This window comes from Pseudogymnoascus destructans (assembly GCF_001641265.1).
Source record: "Pseudogymnoascus destructans isolate 20631-21 unplaced genomic scaffold scaffold_24, whole genome shotgun sequence".
NCBI lineage: Eukaryota > Fungi > Ascomycota > Leotiomycetes > Thelebolales > Thelebolaceae > Pseudogymnoascus > Pseudogymnoascus destructans.
In genome coordinates, this window is record NW_020167543.1 from 182,319 (window position 1) to 202,257 (window position 19,939).

The 19,939-nt window shown below is 49.4% G+C and overlaps 3 protein-coding genes across 3 annotated transcripts; 1 reads left to right on the plus strand and 2 right to left on the minus strand.

Annotated features, from left to right (window-relative positions):
• Nucleotides 1-2,719: 2,719 nt before the first annotated feature.
• Nucleotides 2,720-4,932, minus strand: VC83_08310 (uncharacterized protein). Its single transcript, XM_024471865.1, has 3 exons — nt 4,719-4,932; nt 4,402-4,623; nt 2,720-4,317 (listed from the first exon to the last, which is right to left on the minus strand). Exons 1-3 carry the CDS (start codon nt 4,790-4,792, stop codon nt 3,606-3,608), a joined length of 1,008 nt encoding a protein of 335 aa, XP_024320677.1. The 5' UTR covers nt 4,793-4,932; the 3' UTR covers nt 2,720-3,605.
• Nucleotides 4,933-5,266: 334 nt separating this feature from the next.
• VC83_08311 (uncharacterized protein) lies at nt 5,267-8,310 on the minus strand. Its single transcript, XM_024471866.1, has 5 exons — nt 8,095-8,310; nt 7,333-8,042; nt 7,179-7,278; nt 6,528-7,123; nt 5,267-6,481 (listed from the first exon to the last, which is right to left on the minus strand). The coding sequence occupies exons 2-5, from the start codon at nt 7,451-7,453 to the stop codon at nt 5,370-5,372; spliced, it is 1,929 nt and encodes a 642-aa protein (XP_024320676.1). The 5' UTR covers nt 7,454-8,042; nt 8,095-8,310; the 3' UTR covers nt 5,267-5,369.
• Nucleotides 8,311-8,607: 297 nt separating this feature from the next.
• On the plus strand, nt 8,608-9,358 carry RPL44 (40s ribosomal protein L44e; the record flags this gene model as incomplete). Its single annotated transcript, XM_024471867.1, has 3 exons — nt 8,608-9,010; nt 9,081-9,265; nt 9,319-9,358. The coding sequence occupies exons 1-3, from the start codon at nt 8,765-8,767 to the stop codon at nt 9,356-9,358; spliced, it is 471 nt and encodes a 156-aa protein (XP_024320700.1). The 5' UTR covers nt 8,608-8,764.
• Nucleotides 9,359-19,939: the final 10,581 nt, after the last annotated feature.

Below are 19,939 nucleotides of genomic sequence, written 5' to 3' on the forward strand. Positions count from 1 at the left end.
ACACGTCCGGATTTGGAACAAGAAACGGAGTTTTTTTTGTTTGCAACAACACTTAAGCGCCCTTACTTCGAATTCGATCCTAACTTCTACAACAATTCTGAGATAACGCGTCTAGCAACATTGGTAAGTTCAATCTTCTTTACATTTGATTTAACCCTACAGTAACGCTGTAGAGTAACGGTATTGTGTTTATTTTTACTAATATACAAGTTCTAGCAATTTTTCCTTCTGTCACCAACCTTTGTAAGTTCACCCCTTTTGTTCTTTGGGCGTTACAACTACAGTAACGCCCAGCAGTAACGCCAAATTGCTACAATATGGCAAATTAACATGTTTTAGATATCGCTCTCGCTCACATCTGTACCATGGCTCGCACCAAGCAAAAGCCTGAGCGCCACGGTAAGTATTCCACCCTACCCTACAAGCAATACAAGGTTACTAACTCAACAAACAGTCGATATTCACAAGACTGCGCGCCGAGCCCGCCAAGAAAAGATCTGGAGCTACAATGCCCAGAAAAGGAACTGGGAGCGGGATCACCCTGGCTCCAACTTCCCACAACAAGCCCCTCGCCCTGTCCCTCCTTTGAGCAAGGCTTCTGTCAACAGTATGCTATTCTTTTCTAATAGAATATTGTTCACACTACTAACTTATATGAAAGAACGGATCGTCGCCGAGATCTGACACTACCAGAAGTCGGCCGCCCTCATCCTCCCCAAACTCCCATTCCAGCGTCTTGTTCGTGAAGTCGCGCAAAGCTTCATGTCAGACCTCCGCTTCCAGTCTACTGCCATCTGTGCCCTCCAAGAGGCCGCTGAGGCCCACCTTGTGTCATACTTCGAAGGTAAGCTGTCTCTATGAACACCTACAAAAACTATACTAATAGTGCGAAGGGGCCAACATGTGCGCCATCCACGCCAAGCGTATCACCATCCAGAACAAGGATATGCAGCTTGTGTCCTGGTTCGCCAATTCTCGCAGCATTAGATAAATTAGTGTGTTCTTGTATAAATAGTCAATTGATGATTTCACAACCTGTCTTTAGTATTTCAGTCGTGACAGTAACGGTATACAGTAACGCTTAATTACATAATTTATGATGAAACTGAAGTTCATTATACTATAACTTAAATATAAAAATATAAAATAATAACGTTATGCAAATGTTAACTATATTGCTCGCCGTATGGCGCGTGCCTTTTAGTCTTCGTGCGTTGGCAGACGTCGCACGTCCGGAGGTGACTCTTCACGTCCCTCCTCATCCCCACCCAGTATTTCCGTTGTAGCATCTCCTGGGTGCGGGCGAAACTGAAGTGGCCGGCGTGAGGGTCGTCGTGGTGCGTGGCTAGTAGTTCCGCCCGCATCGGTGGCGAATCGGGGACGTATATGGCGCCCTTCCTTCGGAGTAAGCCGTCCTCTCCTGTCGTCCACAAGGCGGCCTCTCGGGGTCGCCGCATCGAGTGCGGGGCTGCCGCCCGTTGGGTGACGAAGTCATCCCGGGACTGCAGTTCTAGGAGAGCCTCTCTTACCGTCGCCCCTGAGGGCGAGTAGGGTCTTTCTCCCGCGACGATGGCGTTCGTGTCCTGGCGCCGTAACGGCGCCGCCTCCGCGGTCGGACTAGGTTGTTCCAAGCTGACTGCTAGCTTCGCGCTTAGTTGGTTCGTTCCTCGTTGGCGGCCTACCGCGATTAGAGGTGGCGGCAAGTCCGCAGCCGTCTCGGGGCCGCTACATAGACGGAAGTGTAGGCCAGGTAAGTGTTGGTCAAGGGTAGGGTCGTCGAGGGGCTGGTAGTCCGGTCTCCGCGACGGCCCGTCCGCAGGGTTGGCCTTGCCGGGGCGGTATTCGATGTAGAAATCGTAGCGGGCGAGCGACTCCGCCCAGCGTGCTTGCCGTCCGTTTAGGCTCCTCTTGGTCATGAAGTATCGGGGTTGTTGTGGTCAGTCCGTACCCGTACCGGCCTCGTGACGCCCCGGAGGTACTGGCCCCAGTGGTCCATAGCCAGGACGATGGCCAGGAGTTCCTTGTCGTGAGTGTCGTACCTGAGCTCCACAGGGGAGAACTTCCTGGAGAAGAAAGCGACTGGGTGCCACTTCGCCTCCGGTCCGGCCCCGAATAGCTGCGACAGGATACCCGACGCGGCGTACCCCGAGGCGTCCGTTTCTACCTGCGTCGGCAGTTCGGGCTCGTAGTGTCGCAGCATCGGGGCGGTGGTGAACCGGGCCTTAAGCGCGTCGAACGCTGTCATGGCGTCTAGCGTCATGTGGAAATTGCGCCCCTTTTCGACCCCAGTAGTCTTTAGGAGGTTAGTATCGTCGCCATGTATAAGGATTATAGAGTCCATTTTGCAGAGCACTAGAGATACTCATTTGCATGTTCTTGACTTGTGACCGTTTCTAAGTATCTGTCACTTGGTGTAAATCCATCAAGTGTTTCGCTAGTGCCACAGTACCACCTGATTCTCTATACTGCTTTGTACAATATGAACATTGCCACATTAAGTGCCCATTTTGTTAGTATGTTGCAAAGGATTCCTATCATGTTGCCAAATCCATGAAGTTCGTTTATGACGCCCTGATTTTGGTGTAACTAACAGTACTATAGTACTATTAGAATCTAGTTGTAAGGAGCGTCGATCGGCGTATGTAACAACCATAGCTAGGCAAATAATGCCTATCATGAAGCCTGTTTCGTCGAAGTTGTAGAAATCACAGTCTTAAATGCCGTATTTTGCCTGTATATTCTCTACTAGTTGAAACCATGCTCTAATTTTTGGATCTTCGCATAAGGCCCTTTGAAAGTCGTACGCGCGATTAAAATGCGCCTTTAACTCTAGACGTCATTGTACAAATCGATGTGCCTAGATCTTGCTAACGCGTTGTCCCCTATGCGATTCTAGGATATAATTTGCTACACTAGCTAGGGCGCAAATCCTCTTGCATCTAGCTTAAATATATCTCGAATAATTACTCCCTCCTCTAGCTCAGTCAATTTAAGACAATTTGCCTTAGCTTCACGTCGATGTGTTCGGCTAGCCATCCTGTCGGAAAGTGTCGAGTAAGGTACTCTATAGAATTTTTCAGTAGAGCAACGGCTAAGTTTCTTGGATTTTTGAATAGCTAGGACGATTCGCGCTTCTCTCCCACGCCATTCTCTATCCTACCATCCCCACTTATTCCCTCATAAACCAACCCCCCTTTAATCACGCAAAAAACACGAAAAAACTAGAGATAATCCAAAAAAGCCAAACAAAAACAGTATACCCGCATAGACACAGGACCCAAAAACAAGACCCATCAAGGCTTCCCAAGCAGGCCACATCATTCATATACACATTCCACCCCCCCAAAACCTGACTCCAAAACGCCTCGCGCCGGCCCAGCCCCTATGGAATAAAGTAGGTATGTGTAGTTGTGGTATAGGAAGGCGACAGGGCGGGGGAGGCCGCGGTACCGCGACATAGCCGCAACGAAGAGAAAACAGTAGAAAGCAGCGGGAATTGAAATAGAGTCGCATAAGCAGAACAAGAGTATTTTCATCAATCGACCTTCAAAGAGGACTCGCCGGCGCCAAACAAACAGACAGACAGGCGGACAGCAGACAGATGTCTACTTCCGGATAATAGCCTCGTAGATTGTCGCCAACGCGCCCACAGCGCAGCCGCCGACAATGCCCTCCCATCCTCCCGCCGCGGCAGAGCGAATGCGCGCGACGGGCTCGGGATCAACGAGACCCCAGAAGGTGGCGCCATGGGAAAAGACGGCGTAGGTGATAATCGCCTTGGCAACGTTGAAGGTGAGCGGGTCGAACTGGTACTCGAACCTTTGTGTGCCGCGGGAGCGGGGGCGAGCGGTAAGGTTGAAGAAGTACGCGAACGCCAACGGCACGACGAGAGCAGTAGCGAGCCAGAGGGTGAATGGCTGCCAGAAGCTCGAGGTGAGGAGGAGGAACAAGTCCGGTAGCGAGACTGGGTAGGGCTTCCTGTTCAGCATCGGCAGGGCGGGGATGGAGAACGCGTAGCGGTCTGGGAGGATCTCGGAGCGGAGGTTCGCGGCTTCGAATAAGAGGATTATCGTCTCGATGCTGAGGAGGCTCGAGAGCGAGGCCCGCGCGGACTCAACGGCTTCGGCAGCGCCTGTGGAGACAGCGACTTCCATGACCTGGGAGCGTAGGGCTGCGGTGCGGCGCTCGAGAACATCGGCGACGACGGAGGGGGAGGGGGGAAAGGGGACGGATTGCGCGAGGGAGAGAGCGCGCGCGGGGGTGCGGGTTAAAGCTGAGCGGGCACGGGTGGTTGCGGGCTCGATGTCAGAGTCGTCACTGTGAGGGGTGAGATGTCAGTTTCTTGTTTATCGCGGTAGGTGGTTTGGAGGGGTGCGACGCGTCGGGGAGGGGGGTTCTTACACCAAGTTTGAGAGTTCGTCAGCGGCCTTTGTGGCGCGTCGCTTGGTGACTTTGACGACTTTCTCCTCTGCTGCGACTTGCTCTTTCTTGACGGGGGAGAGCTCGTTGGTCGAGCGGCGCTTGTAGAAGGGCGCGACGCGCGCGTCTGTGGACAGCTCTGGGTGTTGGCTTAGAAACGAGTCGATCAAGATCTCGAGATCCGCCTTCTTCTGGCCGTTCGGGCTGGTGGTTCGCGTCAGTACATTCTATACAATAGTTGTATTATAGATATATTTTGCGCGCGCGCGACGGCGCCGGCACGGCGAGGGAAAGCGCACCTCAGGTCTAGGTCGGATGCGAGCTCCTCGAGCTGCGCCTTGCGCATTTTCTGGAGGAAGCTGGACGAGGACATGGTAGCGACGCGGATGCTTGTGGTCGCGGATTTGAGGCGATTGCGATGCAAGTGTTGGCGGCAGTTTTTTATGGAGTTGGTGGTTGTGGGAGGGAGGTACGTGCGGGTTGCAATAGTACGATGGGTATGTGTGTTGTTGATAATTGCGGATGGCAGGCTCCGATTGTTGTCATAACAATCGCGTTTTAGCGCCAGATTGCAACGGTGAGGAAGCCACGTGACTCTAACGTATGCTGACGTCTGGCGGAAGGCGCGATCGGGAGAAATTAATCTTCAGAAGGTTAAGTTGTAAATTAATCCCTTGCTTGATTTTTTGATTGTATCGTGGGATTGTAATATGTACCGTGATTAGTCGGCGTTTGTTTCAATTCCATTGTTGTGCTCCATTGTCAGAAATTTAATTGTTCCACCATTATTTTCTTATTTATCATAACAATAAATTTAATCCACTCATATTTCAAAAACTTCAAAGTAGTGTTTTAATATTCGTATTTATTCCCACCATTCATCATTTAAGTATACAGCAACTAATACCTATGCCATACCAACTTCCATCCCACGTAGTCCACTAGATAGCTTACTCAATATACCGAATAAATCGCTCCTCCCCCTTCTTCACCAGCCTTGCCGGGATATAAGTCTGTCCAAAATTCAACTTCAACGTAATCATCGACGATGCCGTCCTAATAATCTCCCTCGCCTTCTTCGCCGCCTTGGCATACACCTCCAGCTTGTCCGGCACGCCCATCTTAGCCACCTCCTCATCGGTCGCCCACTCATCAACGGCGAGCTCGATGGAGTACTTCTGGAAGATGACAGCCAACAGGGCGATCAACTCGACCTGCGCCAGGCGGCGCCCGAGACACGACCGCGGCCCGTCAGAGAAGGGCAAGAAAGCGCCGCGCGGGGGGCGGAAGAGCTGCGCAGACGACGTCTTGCCCGTGAAGCCGCCAAAACCCTCCTCTTCCGAGTCCTCTTCGATATGATTTGCCGCGTCCTTTCTGAGCCATCTCTCTGGGATGAAATCATCCAGGTCGTCCGACTTGCCACTTACCTTTGACACACCCCTGCTAGGCCAGCATTTTGGGTGGCGATGGGCGCCGACGACGTTGAAGTTGATGTACAGTCCCTTCGGCAACGTGTGTTTCTGCCCATCCACCACAATCGTCTGGTCCTGATTGGCACTGACCGACTTCGGGATATTAGTAACCGGCGGCATTAGGCGCAGCATCTCGTTCATGGTGGCGCCCACCATTCCACCGAGCAGGTTATTGACGCTGTAAGCGTAGTCCCACGTCTTCGGGTCCGAGTCGCCGAAGATGGTGCGAACTTCCTTCTGGAGGTTGCGCTGCGAGCTCGGGGCCATGGCGAGCTCCATTAGGGAGAAGTGGATGGTGTTGGCGGTGGTCTCGTGGCCGGCGAGGAGCATGACGAAGGAGTTGCCGATGATGTTCTCGTCGGTGAGGCCTCGCTTGTCCTTGTTCGATTCCAGTTGGCCTGGCGCCTTCTTTTGGTCGGGTCGGTCTGCGTCGGCCGCGCTCTTGACTAATGCGCCCATGATATCCATGCCTAGCGTTTTCTCGCCCGCGAGCTCAGCTTCCACTTTCCTCTCGAGGAGTTCCTCCATGTACAGCTTCCAGTTCTTGTATGATTCCCAAGCCCGCTTCGCCCTCTTCACTGGCGCGATTTCTACGACTGTCAGTTATAACTACTCCGATGGACATGGGTCACTTACTCAAAAGCCACCTCGGCGTCAACATTAGAATGAATATGTCATCCAGAACAGTAGATAGTGCCTTCTCAAAGCTCATCGTATGCTCCCCCAAAGGCTTATCACCCATATGAATTAGCCCCGAGTCCTTGTCTCCGGTGCTGAATGCATCTCCCGGCCACAGCAACCTAACACCAAACCCCATAGCGCTGATAATGTGCAACGCCACGCGCATACAATCAGCCGGGATATCGTTCAGCGTACGACTACTCTTTTCGTTGCCGTCCATCCATTTCCTGATCATGCCCTGTGCCTGCGCCACCGACTCCGTGAAGACAAGCGAGTTGTTCTTTTCGTTGAACCCGGGCGCCGTGGCCTTGCGGTGCATGCGCCACTCTGGGCCCTCGGTGGTGACGACGTTGCGGCCGTAGATGTCAAGGACCTTATAGCTCTTGATGGGCTTGGGGAAGGCGGCCTGGCGTGTAGTTATCTGGTGGATGACATCGGAATCGGCGGACCAGAGCATGTTGTTGACGGGCGAGACAGTGATGAAGGTGTCCGCGCCCAGCTCACGAGGGTCCTCGTACAGTTCATTCCACGACCAGTCTGGGGAAAGGAATCTACGCCGGTGGTCAGCTACCGAGAGCGTTTCTCATAACGTGGGCAGTAGCATACTTGGACCAGCTCTTGTGCCACTTGTCTGGCCATGTCTTGTTGATCAGTTTTAACCATAATTTACCACTTATTATCCAAAACAGAGTGATAGGGTAGATGGCTGGACCGCACCATTGTCAGCTTGGCTCAGTTGGTGAGAAGGGACTAGACATACGTTGAATGACATATGGCAGACCGGTGCTCTTTGCGTCCTTCAGATTACGGCAGAAGCGTGTGAATTTTGAGAAGGCCCAGTAAAGGGGCAGCGCAGCTAGCATCACCAGGAGGGAGACCATGGCGGCGTTCTTCGGCCACACAGCCGTTTGTTCAGTCTGATCTGGAGGCACGGGTCCTGGCGGGACTGGTGAGCTTTAGTTGTAGTCGCTCGGGAAGTGGGGCGCGCCGTTCAGTCGGTGAGTGTGGATCAAAGTAAATTCCCCGAGATTCTTAGGAGGGGATTTATGCAGAGAGACTCGGACGGAGAGGGAAAGGGGATGATAGATAGTCAAGATGAAGATGAAACCTCTGCGTCCACTATGGATCGAGGAATTGGGAATGTGAGCTTGGACAGCGCATAATGACGGGGGCATATCTCTCCATTTCCATTGATCAAGAATAGCTAGACACGGGATCTAGGGCCGGGAGGTAGGGTAGTAAGCAGGGTGAGAGGGGAGTTGGTCGAGGTGCGTTCGCACTAGGAGTTGGGTATCCCACACCGCATCGGCAACAGGTCGTTCCGAAGCAATTTTTGGTGGAAGCGAGGCGCGAGGTCTCATTGTGGCTGGGGGGTTGTTGGCCATAAAAGAAGAACGAAAAAACGGAGTAAGTCATGGGTACCATGAAACGTGTCGATCTCAACATGGTTTTTGAATGTTCTGTATGTACCTAGTACCTGTGTTAGCATGTTTTAACAGAGATCGTTGACTTCTAAGATTACTGCGTAGAGTAGAAGAGTAACAAGTACTCTAAGATGCTCCTAGCCCGTCCGCAATATTGTATGTCTGGAGCATCTACTGCTGTAGTCGTATGCAGCATCCCTACAGGTTCCCCCCCCAATGCCTCAAAGAGTTCCTTCCTTGCCAGCGATTTCTGATATATACATCCTAAATCGTCAACTAATAACTCTGTGTTATAGTCAGCATTTGTAGGTCGACATAGGCTTAAATCCTTCGTATGTCAGGGCAAACGCCCATATTCTTCTGCCGCTGATGCCAAGACACATATACCATGCCTTATATGTAAGGTATAATACTCCAATGCACGTGATCACAATAAATTACAAATTACATTACTCACACTATCGCTTGACCCGATCTCGTTAGACCCGATATTAGCTAATCCCACACAAATCGACAATTCGCGATATTCCTCGTCGAAATTGCTCACAGCGACGGCACGATACTCAGCAACTTCACGACAACCTTGAAATCGCCAAGATGGTACGTGATAAATTTGCCCTGCTCATACCGGTGTATCTCTCCTCTGGATGCTCTGTCCGACGGCTCTGATGGCTTCGATACGCATGTTGCGCGGGACGAGAGAAATGGTACTGGTTCGAGACGAATTGACTAGATGAACCACACGACGCCCACGGGCATTCGGCTTGCATGACAGAGAAACAAGGACACTGCGAATCCTTCACCAGACTCTCGTTCCCTCCATCCCCGAAGCCCTCGAGCCACGACGACTGCGAGCATCTAGAGCACGAGATACAACGAGCGAGAAATCCCCGCCGACCACAAACTAACATTCCCTCCCAGGTCAACATCCCAAAGACCAGACGCACCTACTGCAAGGGTAAGGAGTGCAAGAAGCACACCCAGCACAAGGTTACCCAATACAAGGCAGGAAAGGTAATTCACGACCCCATCCATCCCGCACCTGCGGCGAAAACCTCCCACCACTAACACCCCATTCTCCCAGGCCTCGCTCTTCGCACAGGGAAAGCGTCGTTACGACAGGAAGCAGTCCGGTTACGGAGGACAGACCAAGCCCGTTTTCCACAAGAAGGCTAAGACCACTAAGAAGGTTGTGCTTCGTCTCGAGTGCACGAGCTGCAAGACCAAGGCGCAATTGTCGTTGAAGCGCTGCAAGCACTTCGAGCTGGGGTACGGCTCCCTCCCCCCGTTGATGGCGACGAACAATGCTGACAATACGATAGTGGTGACAAGAAGACTAAGGGCCAGGCTTTGGTGTTCTAAATGCTTATTGCTTTTGTGGGCATGGAAGCGTGTCAGTGTTCTTGCATAGGCGGGCGATGGGACAACTGGACGGAAATGTCGCAAGCTGGGTCGGACCGCGGCACTTTGAGGCATTGCAAAATCTACTGATTCGCTAATGACTGATGATGATGCTGATGCGATTGTGTGATGTCTCTGGACGTGTGTGCATGCATGGCTCTGTGAGGCGTGATGAGGGGTGGAAGGCCCAGGATGGCCGGTTCGAAATATCAGCAACAGTCATGTTTTCGGATCTTAACACCTGTGTCGACATGTCATATATATACCACTATCCGAATTTGCGAAAAGGTATTTTTACAAGTCTCAATATCTCTCTCTCTCTGCCCTTCTCTACTCAATCTTCATCTTCCCGATCACCTCCCCACATACCCTTCCCAAGATTTCAGATGATGAACAAATTGGTCCGTGTTACTGAGAGGCCTCAAGAACCTCGTTATGGCGACAACACCAGCACTTCGTGCACCTCTGATTGAAATCACCCCTCTCCCATTTTTCTCCCGTCAACCTCATATCTCATTTCACTCGATCTTCTCTCTCCACCATCTCACTCTCCTCACCCACCTTCCCAGTACGAACCCGCCGATCCAAAAACCTCGCATGAACACTCAATTCCTCCTACCCAAACACAACCCATCCTCCTCATACACCTCCACCGGCTCCGGCGTCCTCTCGCGGCTCTTCTCCATACAATTCATCCAGCGGGACGATGTAATGAGTTCGCCAGCAGCACTTTTTCTCTCCGACTCATCCATTATACCGAGGAATTCGCAGAATGACGCAGAGTGGATGAGTTGGCGAGCTCAATGACGACAGTCGGCCAGCATGTGCCTATATACATGAACTGGGAGTCGGGGTTGTGATGGATGACCACGCGTTCATAGCTTGGGGGTTCGATGAGTAAATTCGCAGATCCACAGGCGGCTATGTCTTGGACAAACAGCCTCGATTGAGCATCTCTGTCCGCTATGGCGTCTAATCTGTCTTTTATCCAGGAGTCTACCCGGATTTTGAATGCTTGATGCACAGTTACGGGCCTCCGTAGGACGAAGGTGCTTGTTCTGGAATCGTAGCTGAATCTAAGATAGTAAGTAAGCATGTGAACCACTGATGACAGCGTCACCAGTGCCATATACGAACGTCAACTTGTCATACACCCATCCCCAAAGAGTTTCATTTTTCTCAATACGGACAATCAGATCGTCGTACTCGTGAAGCTGCAGTGGCAGTACGATCTAGGGATCATCCAAGTTGTGTCGGCGTCGTTGAAGACTTCGGAGGAGGAGTAGGATCCTCGCCACGTTGGCCGTTAGTGGTAGTGTCTTGGTCTCCATGGTGGATTTGGAAGGCGGGGTAGTTGGGGGAAGCCGGGGATGGCGAGGGGTCGGAGGGGGTGGTTGTGGACATGATGTGGGGTTGGATGGGGATTGGAAATGCCTTGAGGGTATGGGAGGCTGATTTGGGATGATGGTTCTGTGTTGTTCGCTATGGCCGGGGGGTCAGTCAGTGTTGCCAATAGTGCGTCTTGGCAATATATTGGAATGAATTCCCATATTGTATTACAATCATATGGCAGAAGACCATATTGCATTACAATCATATAACGCTAATAAAGCTTGGCAATATCATATATTGCAGTCATATATTGAAGAAAAACAATATAAATCAAGTGATTAGTTCCATATATAATATCACATGTTATTGTACTGTATTCTTAAAGCAGGAGATAATAGTACCATATGTGATAGCCCAACTGACATATTGAAATGACAGTACTACTCGTCGCTCCATGGAATGTTTGTAACATGAAGCCATGACTTCGAACACTCTAAATACTCAATAGTATCAACTCCTAATCGATTCCTTCGATCTGTGATTGAATCTTTGCCCCTAAGAATAGAAGTTCAGGCTCAGCACTCATTGCAGGTATCGATAACATGTTGAGTGCCATCCTTTGAAGATTTGGATATGCTGTCCGCTAAGCTCCTTCCATCCACCAATCCCGAGCGTTACACTCTAGGGTAATTGCTGCTTGGTAATACTTCATATACTCATCTTGAATTAGGGGTTGGTGTAATGGTGGGTGCATGTAATGGTGGGTGCATGTAATGGTGGGTGCATGTAATGGTGGGTGCATGTAATGGTGGGTGCATGTAATGGTGGGTGCATGTAATGGTGGGTGCATGTAATGGTGGGTGCATGTAATGGTGGGTGCATGTAATGGTGGGTGCATGTAATGGTGGGTGCATGTAATGGTGGGTGCATGTAATGGTGGGTGCATGTAATGGTGGGTGCATGTAATGGTGGGTGCACCAGATATGAGAATCTAGCCACCCAAGGAAGGGATGAATTTACTAAGACAACACACTGTCTTAGGAAACAGAGCCAAAGGGTTGTAGCTTAGACTATTCCACAACGCAGCAATCAGGTGTATGATGTGGTGAAGTGGTTTAGACAAGTTGCAACAAATGTTGAGTCTGAGAACTCAGGGGTAAGTCAGAGGTTAGCACCTCACTGACTTTTCAAAAACAGAGAATAACAAGATCAATGCTTGGAAGCTTGTAAAAGACGTGGAAGTATGTGCTAGTCGATTTACTGTATTGCCTGCTTGCCCTTTCTTAAGGAAAGGGCAATCCTATTTATGCCAAAGGAGTGTAGTTCTCTCATTTTCCATGACTTTCCATGACTAACCAGGCTTGGTAAATGTATTAGAAATCAAGTGCGACCCACAACTAGCTTGCTAATCATGTAGTGAACGTAAGAGAATCCCATAGAACCATCTCTTGGGTTCCTAGCCTATAGGAAGTGAAAAGGAGGTCCAAGGTCAGAGTACCTATAGACAAATTATGTCATAACTTAACCAATCTTGTGGGTAACTAAGGAGCGATGACGTGTAATGAATCATAGAGGGTTGTAGAAGCTTCTAGAGCTATCGTTCATGTTCCTAGGCCTCTAGTTGGTAGATATATGCCATGTGGTAGTATTGGCCCACCCCCTTAAGGAGGAGATTTTCTTAATAACTTGTTCAATGAGTGTTCAAATGATATGCCGTGATGTATGTAGCATAAACAGATGTAGTAGAAGAGTTTGCAGCAATCGTTGAGTAGTATTGCTTCTGTTGTTGGTGTGATAAGCCAAGATATGTATGGTGACTTGTAGGTTTGAGGAGGAGATTTCTAAGTTTGCTCTTGAGTTTGATAGCAAACTGAGTGCAACGAATGTCAGTATGACACTTGGAGGGTGGAAGCTTGACGATGAAGTCCAAAGCTATTGATTTCCACGCTCCTTTTGGTACTGGTGTCGACTTGAGTTGTCCGTATGGCAGATGCCTATTGGATTTTGACTTGCTGCAAATGTCGCACTCTCTTACCACTGTCTCTACCTGCTTCCTCATACCTGGGAAGTAGTAGTGTCGGGTGATTCGTTCGAAGGTTCGTGTTACTCCCTGATGACCGTGTGCTGGTAACGAGTGTTGTTCTTGCACCAGCGGGCGTCTCATTTGACTTGGGACATACACTAACCCTTTGTATCGAATCAATCCTTGTTCGTCGATGGCGAAGTCGCCTTCGACTTTGGACAAGACTCGCTTGGCGCATTCATCTGTTGCGTAAGCTTTCTTGAGTCTTTCCTCGAGTTCTGTATCTTCGATGACTGAGATCGTCGCTAGTAACTCGTTGTACTGTATTCCTGCATCTGTTTTCTTCAGAATTGCTCTAGGTCTTTCTTCCTTTGGGCCGGCGTAGTCGGTCCGTCTGCTGAGAGCGTCTGCTCTTGCATTCTCGGAGCCCTTGCGATAGGTTATCGTGAAGTTGTAGGCTGCGAGGGTTTCTGCCCAGCGGACTTGTCTGCGGTTTAAAACCTTGGTCGTGGTGAAATATATGAGGTTCTTGTGATCCGTCCATACCTGCACAGGGTAGGTGGATCCCTCAAGATATACTCGCCACTGCTCAAAGGCAACGACAATAGCCAGTAGCTCTTTGTCGTGGATGTCGTAATTAAGTTCCGCGGGTGACAGTTTCCTAGAGTAGTACGCAATTGGTTTGAACTTACCGTTCTCGTCTGGTTGATTCAGACATGCTCCAATTGCGAAGTCAGAAGAGTCCGTTTCGAGGATGATCTTCTTTGCAGGGTCAAATGTAGCAAGGATAGGTGCTTCCGTGAACTTCGTCTTAAGTTCCTGGAAAGCAGCCTCTGCCTTGTCCGTCCATTTGAATTCGAGATCCTTTCTGGTAAGCTCCGTGAGTGGTTGAGCTACCTTGGAATATCCCGAGATGAATCTTCGGTAGAAGTTGGCGAAGCCTAGGAAGGCTTGCACTTCCTTGACCATGGTCGGTGTTGGCCATTCCAACACTGCCGTTACTTTTGCTTGGTCCATCTTGATGCCGTGCGTTCCAATAATGTAACCCAAGAATTCGACTTGGTTTTTATGGAACTCGCACTTCTCTGGTTTGAGGAGTAAGCTGTACTCCTTTAGTTTCTTCAGGACGAGTTTGACATGCTTGACATGCTCCTCCTTGGTTGCTGAATACACCAGGACGTCATCTAGGTAGACAATGGTAAAGATGTCTAAGTATTCATGCAAAGCATCATTCATCAGTCGTTGCATGGATGCGGGTGCGTTTGTTAGCCCAAAGGGCATGACTTGATACTCGAATAGGCCATAGCGGGTGCGGAATGTTGTTTTCCACTCTTCCCCAGCCTTGATTCGGATCAGGTTGTATGCTCCTCGCAGATCTAGCTTACTGAAGATCTTTGCTCCTTGAAATCTATCGTGTAGTTCATTGATTAACGGCAGGGCATACCTGTCCTTGATTGTGATGTTGTTCAACGCTCGATAGTCCACACATAACCATAGGGAGCCGTCTTTCTTTGGTACGAAAAGCACCGGACTTCCTGCTGGTGATGTGGATGGTCTGATGAATCCTTTCGCTAGGTTATCATCGATGTACTCCTTAAGTACCTTCAGCTCCTTTTCCGATAGCTGATATATTGGTCCGAACGGTGGACTCTTGTCTTTCTCCAAAGGTATCTCGTGATCCCATGGTTGGTGCTTAGGAAGCGCCTCGTTCTTAGGGCCTTCCTGGAATAATTGCTCGTATTCCTTGTACTCCACCGGTATACTCGTCGGTGAGGATGCCTGGGCTAGGTCATCGAGCTCGGAGGTTGCACATAACTCCTTCCGGCCCTGGGAGGGTTTCTCCCGTTGTCGCGTGTCCGTCCGTTGTTCACACGCGCACTGGCTCATCACAACTTTCTCGTTCCACCAGTCGATCTGGGGGTTGTGTTTCTTGAGCCATGGCACACCAAGGATGCACGCATGGTTGTCCATGTGCACGATGTCAAACTGAATCGTTTCCTTGTGCCCGTGTAGCATGACCATTTCCAATGGGACCGTTTCGTGGGTCACCATTCCTTCATTAGTCGAGATGGGCTCTCCATCTACGACCATTAACGGGTATGGTTCGGTTTTCAATTGCGTCTTGAAACCTTGCGTGTCTGCTACTTTCTTTGTCATAAAGTTGCCCGTCGCTCCGGAGTCAATCATTGCTCGGAGGTGTCGCTGTTGTATTTTAGCGACCACATATAGTTGCATGCTGCCCGTCGTGGCGCATAGCTGGTCTGTACTAGGCCTCTTCGTGTCGCTCGCCGGTGGCCTACCGTCGAGGACTCCTAGTTTTTTGACTCGTCCGAGGAAGGATAGTATTCATCCGCTTCCAATGGTGGTCCTTGGGGAGATCGTTTCCCTCGCTCTTCTGCTTCATCTAGCAGATGTGGGTATTTCTCGTATACCTGTTCACTTTTGATAGGCAAGTCCCCTTCAGACTGGCTTCGCCTGAGGGCGTGAACTTGCTCTGCGTCTCTGAAGTGTATCCTGGGCGAGGATCGGGGAAACAACTGATTCTGGTGTTTCTTTTTCCAGTGGAGCTTGCAGTCATCTTCGCTGCAATACTCCCAGTAGACATACGCGTGCCAGGGATGATCAGTCTCTGTTGCGTCTGTCGTTGATAGTTCCCGCTGTCCTCTCACCCATGCACTATCTTCCCTCGGAGGCGTGGAGAACGTGTCTAGTTGCTCCATGGCTCTCCTTTCGATGCGTGGAGTGGGTCTCGCATTTTCCCGTCGGAGCATATCTCTGGCTTTCTCGTCGTACTTCTTCAGGGCTCTCCTGCGGTCCTGGTAGTAAAGTTTGACGCTTTTCATATACTTCAGTTTAGCCATATGCTCGACATCCTTCTCCAGTTCTTCCGCTTCTTGGGCTTCCAACTTAGCTACGTCTTGGGACGTGCCAAGCAGCCTGCGGGTATTCGTTAGTTGGTCGTAGTATCTCCAGAGGTCATCCTTGCAGTCGTCCACCTTGCACTTTAACGGAAGTTCCTGTAACAGGTTCCCGTAGAGGTCTTTAAGCATGGGGATTCTCCTCTGGCCATTGGGCTTGTCTCGTTCGGCCCTAATCTTCGCGTGGGCGTGTTTTGCCATGCGTCTTACTACGTTCTTGCACCGTGGACTCATTGGTTCCGTAGGTGCGAGTTCATCGAAGGTCTCCTGTTCCGAGACGGTAAACGATTCCGCCTCCGACCCTTCATCTGAGCTCTCGTCTTCTGGGGTGCTTTCGCCGTTTATTCCCCAGTCCTGTTTGCTCACAAACGTTGCGTTCAACTGTCCTGTCCAGGTGGCATTGAGTTGTTTGCCGACTTTGCGTCCGCCGTTCCCTTTCTTTGGCTGTCTGCAGTCTCGGGCCATGTGGCCTGGCTTGTCGCAGTTAAAACAGAGTCGTTCCTTGAATTGTCTGTCTTTCTTAGGGTCACGGGGTCGTCCAGGTTTGAACGTGGCATCGAGTTCCATTGGGTCCGACCAACGGTTGTCTCGCGGGTGTTGATCCCGTCGTCTGCCCTCGTTTCCCCGGTAGGGGTAACTTTTCTTGGGCTTGTCATAGGTCCGACGTTCCTTCTGGAATTCGTATAGTCGATTGTCGATTCGGACCGTATGTTCGATTAGCGCTACCATGTCCGTTGGTTGTTGTTCCAAACGGGCAAGTTCCATACGTATATGGCTCTTCAGCCCACGTCGGTAGTGGCTGATGAGTGCGCTGGCGTCCCATCCTGTCTGATTGCCGTATCTCTGGAATTCTGTGGAGTATGTGAGGGCGCTGCCAGTCTGCTTAAGTGCAAACAGATGGTCTTCTGCGGTCTTAATCTCATCGATGTCTCCGAACATGCGTCGGATTTCCTTACAGAATCCATTCCAGCTGCCAAACATAGTCTGCGTAGTTGTCATGCTTCCATTGGTACTTTCATATTTGAAATAGTCCTTGAGGAATGGTTCGATCCATCGCAGGGCTTCCCCCCTAAGGTAGGACGCAGTCCACAGGGCATAGCTCTCCTGGGTGGGAAACTTCTCATCATTGAAGTGCTGGTACAGTTCGACCTGTAGCAAAAACACCTCAAGTTCCTTTCGGTTGCCGGAGTAAGTGTCGGGCAACTTGACGCGTAGAGTTTCCTTGAGTTCGTTGACGGTGGGTGCATCGGGCATCTCTTCATTCTCAGGCTTAGACCTCTGAGACGAAGTTGGCGTGGTGGGGGTTTTCCCCTTCGAACTGACGACAGACATGTTGCTTTGTGTGTAAGCCGGTACCTCGTAGAAGTGGTGCTCAAAGTGTAACGCTGACTTCTAAACGATAGAAGACACAGAGGTTCTCTTGCGTAAAGGTTTACTTATCAGAGGAGGCAGGGGATCAGACACAAAGGCTTCAAGTAACACGTTACTAGTATATAACAAATACTGTATTGAGTTGAGCACGAAGCTCCTATCTAAGGAAATACTATCTACTTATATAGTGGCGTCGTGCCTAGTGGACTCTTGGGAACTCACTCGAGTCCTCGGAGTCCTGGACTCTTAGGACTCTTCTCATCATCCTGCGAGTCCATCACGTGCCTAGTGGACTCCTGGGAACTCACTCGAGTCCTCGGAGTCCTGGACTCTTAGGACTCTTCTCATCATCCTGCGAGTCCGTCACGTGATACTTTCAGAACTACTATTCCCCGCTGCCCCTCCAGGTACCAGGGCCGGTCTCATGCGACCTCCCTCCTTCCTGTCCTGTAGTTGGCCAGCCTTCTTGTTCCGTCGTAACACACCCCCTTTTGGGATAGAAGGAGGCAACTTGACTATAAAGTCAATGGATATGGAGTCCCATGGGCGTTCTGGTATAGGTAGAGGCTGCAAGAGGCCATAGGGCTTTTGCCGTGTAGGTTTGTTCAAGTTGCAAGTAGTGCAAGAAGATATATAGTCTTGAAGAGTAGTCCTTAGACTAGGCCAGTAGAACTTTCTTGTTAGAAGTTCATAAGTTTTTGCAAAGCCAAAGTGCCCTGCAGCTGGAGCATCATGGAACTGCTGTAGGAGGTGTAGCTGTAATCGTTTATCCCTTGGGACATAGATATAGTTCTTGAATAAGAGAAGTCCATGCTGATTTTTTGAGAAATTCTGTAGTCCAACTTTCTCAAGAGAGGAACCTTTCTTCTGGAGGTATTCCAAAGTTCTTTTCGCAAAGGGATCATGGTTGTAAGCATCTTTGAATGCTTTAAGAAGTGTTGCTGAGGGTGTATAGTCTTTAAAGGTCTCTGGTTTCTGAGAAGAGGTAATGGGGGCAACTTGGTTTTGAGGGGATAAGTTTCCCTCTAAGTCCTCTGTAGTGCGAGGGTTGCTTAAAGATGCTGCTATAAGCTTTGTAGAGTCTAGCAGGGCCTTTGTATTGCTTGTTTTAGCAGAATCTTGGTAGTCATGTCTTCTTGAGAGGAGATCTGCTCTTTGATTCTTGGCCCCTGAGACATGTTTTATAACAAAGTCAAAACCTCCTAGTTGTTCAGACCACCTTGCTTGTCGTCGATTGAGCTGTTTAGTGGTTGTAAAGGTCAAGAGATTTGAATGGTCACTGTAAATAGTGATAGGATAGTTTGCCCCTTCAAGGTAGCATCTCCAATGCTTTAGAGAACATACTATGGCAAGCAGTTCCTTGTCTGTAATGGGATAGTTTTGTTCAGCTGCTGATAGCTTTCTTGAGTAAAATGCCACAGGCTGTAGCTCTTCTTGTTTGTCTTTTGGAGCTTGGTATAAGATTCCAGAAATGGCAAAATCTGAGGCATCTGTCTCAAGAGTGGCAGGTTTCAAGGGGTTAAAGTGTAGTAACATTTTCCCTTCTTTAAATTCTCCTTTAAGAGCATCGAAAGCATCTTGCTGTGTCTTATCCCAGTGATACAAAGTGTCCTTGTGAAGTAATTGAGTAAGGGGTAAAGCCAAGGATGTATATCTTGGTATAAACCTCCTGTAATAGTTGGCAAACCCAAGGAAAGACTGAACCTCTTTAATGCTGGAAGGAATAGGCCACGTTTGTACTGCTTTTGTCTTTTCAGGGTCCATCTGAATGCCTTCTGTTGAAATTCTATGTCCTAAGAAATCAACTTGAGACATATGGAAAAGACATTTCTCAAGTTTGCAAAAGAGTTGTGCTTGAGATAGCTTCTCTAAGACTTGTCTAACATGTAGAACATGCTCTTGAGTGTCTAAAGAGTATATAAGAATGTCGTCTAAGTAGACAACAACAAAGATATCCAAGTAAGGTCTTAGAATATCATTCATGAGAGCTTGGAAAGAAGCAGGTGCATTGGCAAGCCCAAAAGGCATTACCTGGTATTCAAAATGACCATAGCGTGTTCTGAATGCTGTCTTCCACTCATCACCTTCCTTGATGCGTATCAGGTTATAAGCTCCCCTGAGATCTAACTTGGTAAAGATCCTTGCTGAAGAGAGCCTATCTATGAGCTCAGGGATAAGGGGTAAAGCATATCTGTTTTTAACAGTGACTGCATTAAGGCCCCTATAATCAACACAGAGACGCAAGGAGCCATCTTTCTTCTTGACAAAGAGAATGGGAGCTCCTGCTGGTGAGGAAGAAGGTCTGATAAAGCCAGAACTAAGGTTCTCATCTAGGTATTCTCTGAGAGTTTTCAGCTCTAATTCAGATAGAGAGTAGATAGGGCCGTAGGGAGGCATTGAGCCTTCTGCGAGTGGTATCTCATGGTCATAAGGCTGGTGCTTTGGCAGAATTGATGCCTTTGCCTTGTCAAAAAGATGTTGGTAGTCTTGGTATGCTAAAGGCAAAATGACCTCCTGAGATGATTTCTCCAAATATGAAGTAGCTGCTATCTCCAGGACAGGTTGGAAAGGTTTAACCCATATCAGAGATGATATATCGTCCATAGTTTGGTCAAAATCCTTGATCTGGGACAAGTCTGAGTCTTGGACCTGAATAGGGGTAACTGAGGCTTGAAGGGTTTTTTCAGTATTGAGCTCAGGATTTGAGCTAAACCCAAGCGATAAATGCTTCCAATTGATAGTTGGATCATGCCTTTGAAGCCATGGAAGACCTAGGATGACTGGGTACTTCATTGGTATAACATCTAAAGAGATGGTGTCTGAAAATGTTGATTTTCCTAGGGGAATCTCAAGTTTGAGTACTGGGGTGTTGCAGGTAATGGAACCTGAACTGATAGG

Bases quoted from the DNA above. Each gene is read 5' to 3' on its own strand.
- VC83_08311 (XM_024471866.1), bottom strand. From the start codon at position 7,453: ATGGTCTCCCTCCTGGTGATGCTAGCTGCGCTGCCCCTTTACTGGGCC. The intron at 7,279-7,332 runs GTATGTCTAGTC...GGTGCGGTCCAG, and splicing joins TCTGCCATATGTCATTCAAC to CCATCTACCCTATCACTCTG. The intron at 6,482-6,527 runs GTAAGTGACCCA...TGACAGTCGTAG, and splicing joins GACGCCGAGGTGGCTTTTGA to AAATCGCGCCAGTGAAGAGG.
- VC83_08310 (XM_024471865.1), bottom strand. From the start codon at position 4,792: ATGTCCTCGTCCAGCTTCCTCCAGAAAATGCGCAAGGCGCAGCTCGAG. The intron at 4,624-4,718 runs GTGCGCTTTCCC...GCGAACCACCAG, and splicing joins GCATCCGACCTAGACCTGAG to CCCGAACGGCCAGAAGAAGG. The intron at 4,318-4,401 runs GTAAGAACCCCC...CACCCCTCACAG, and splicing joins GACGAACTCTCAAACTTGGT to TGACGACTCTGACATCGAGC.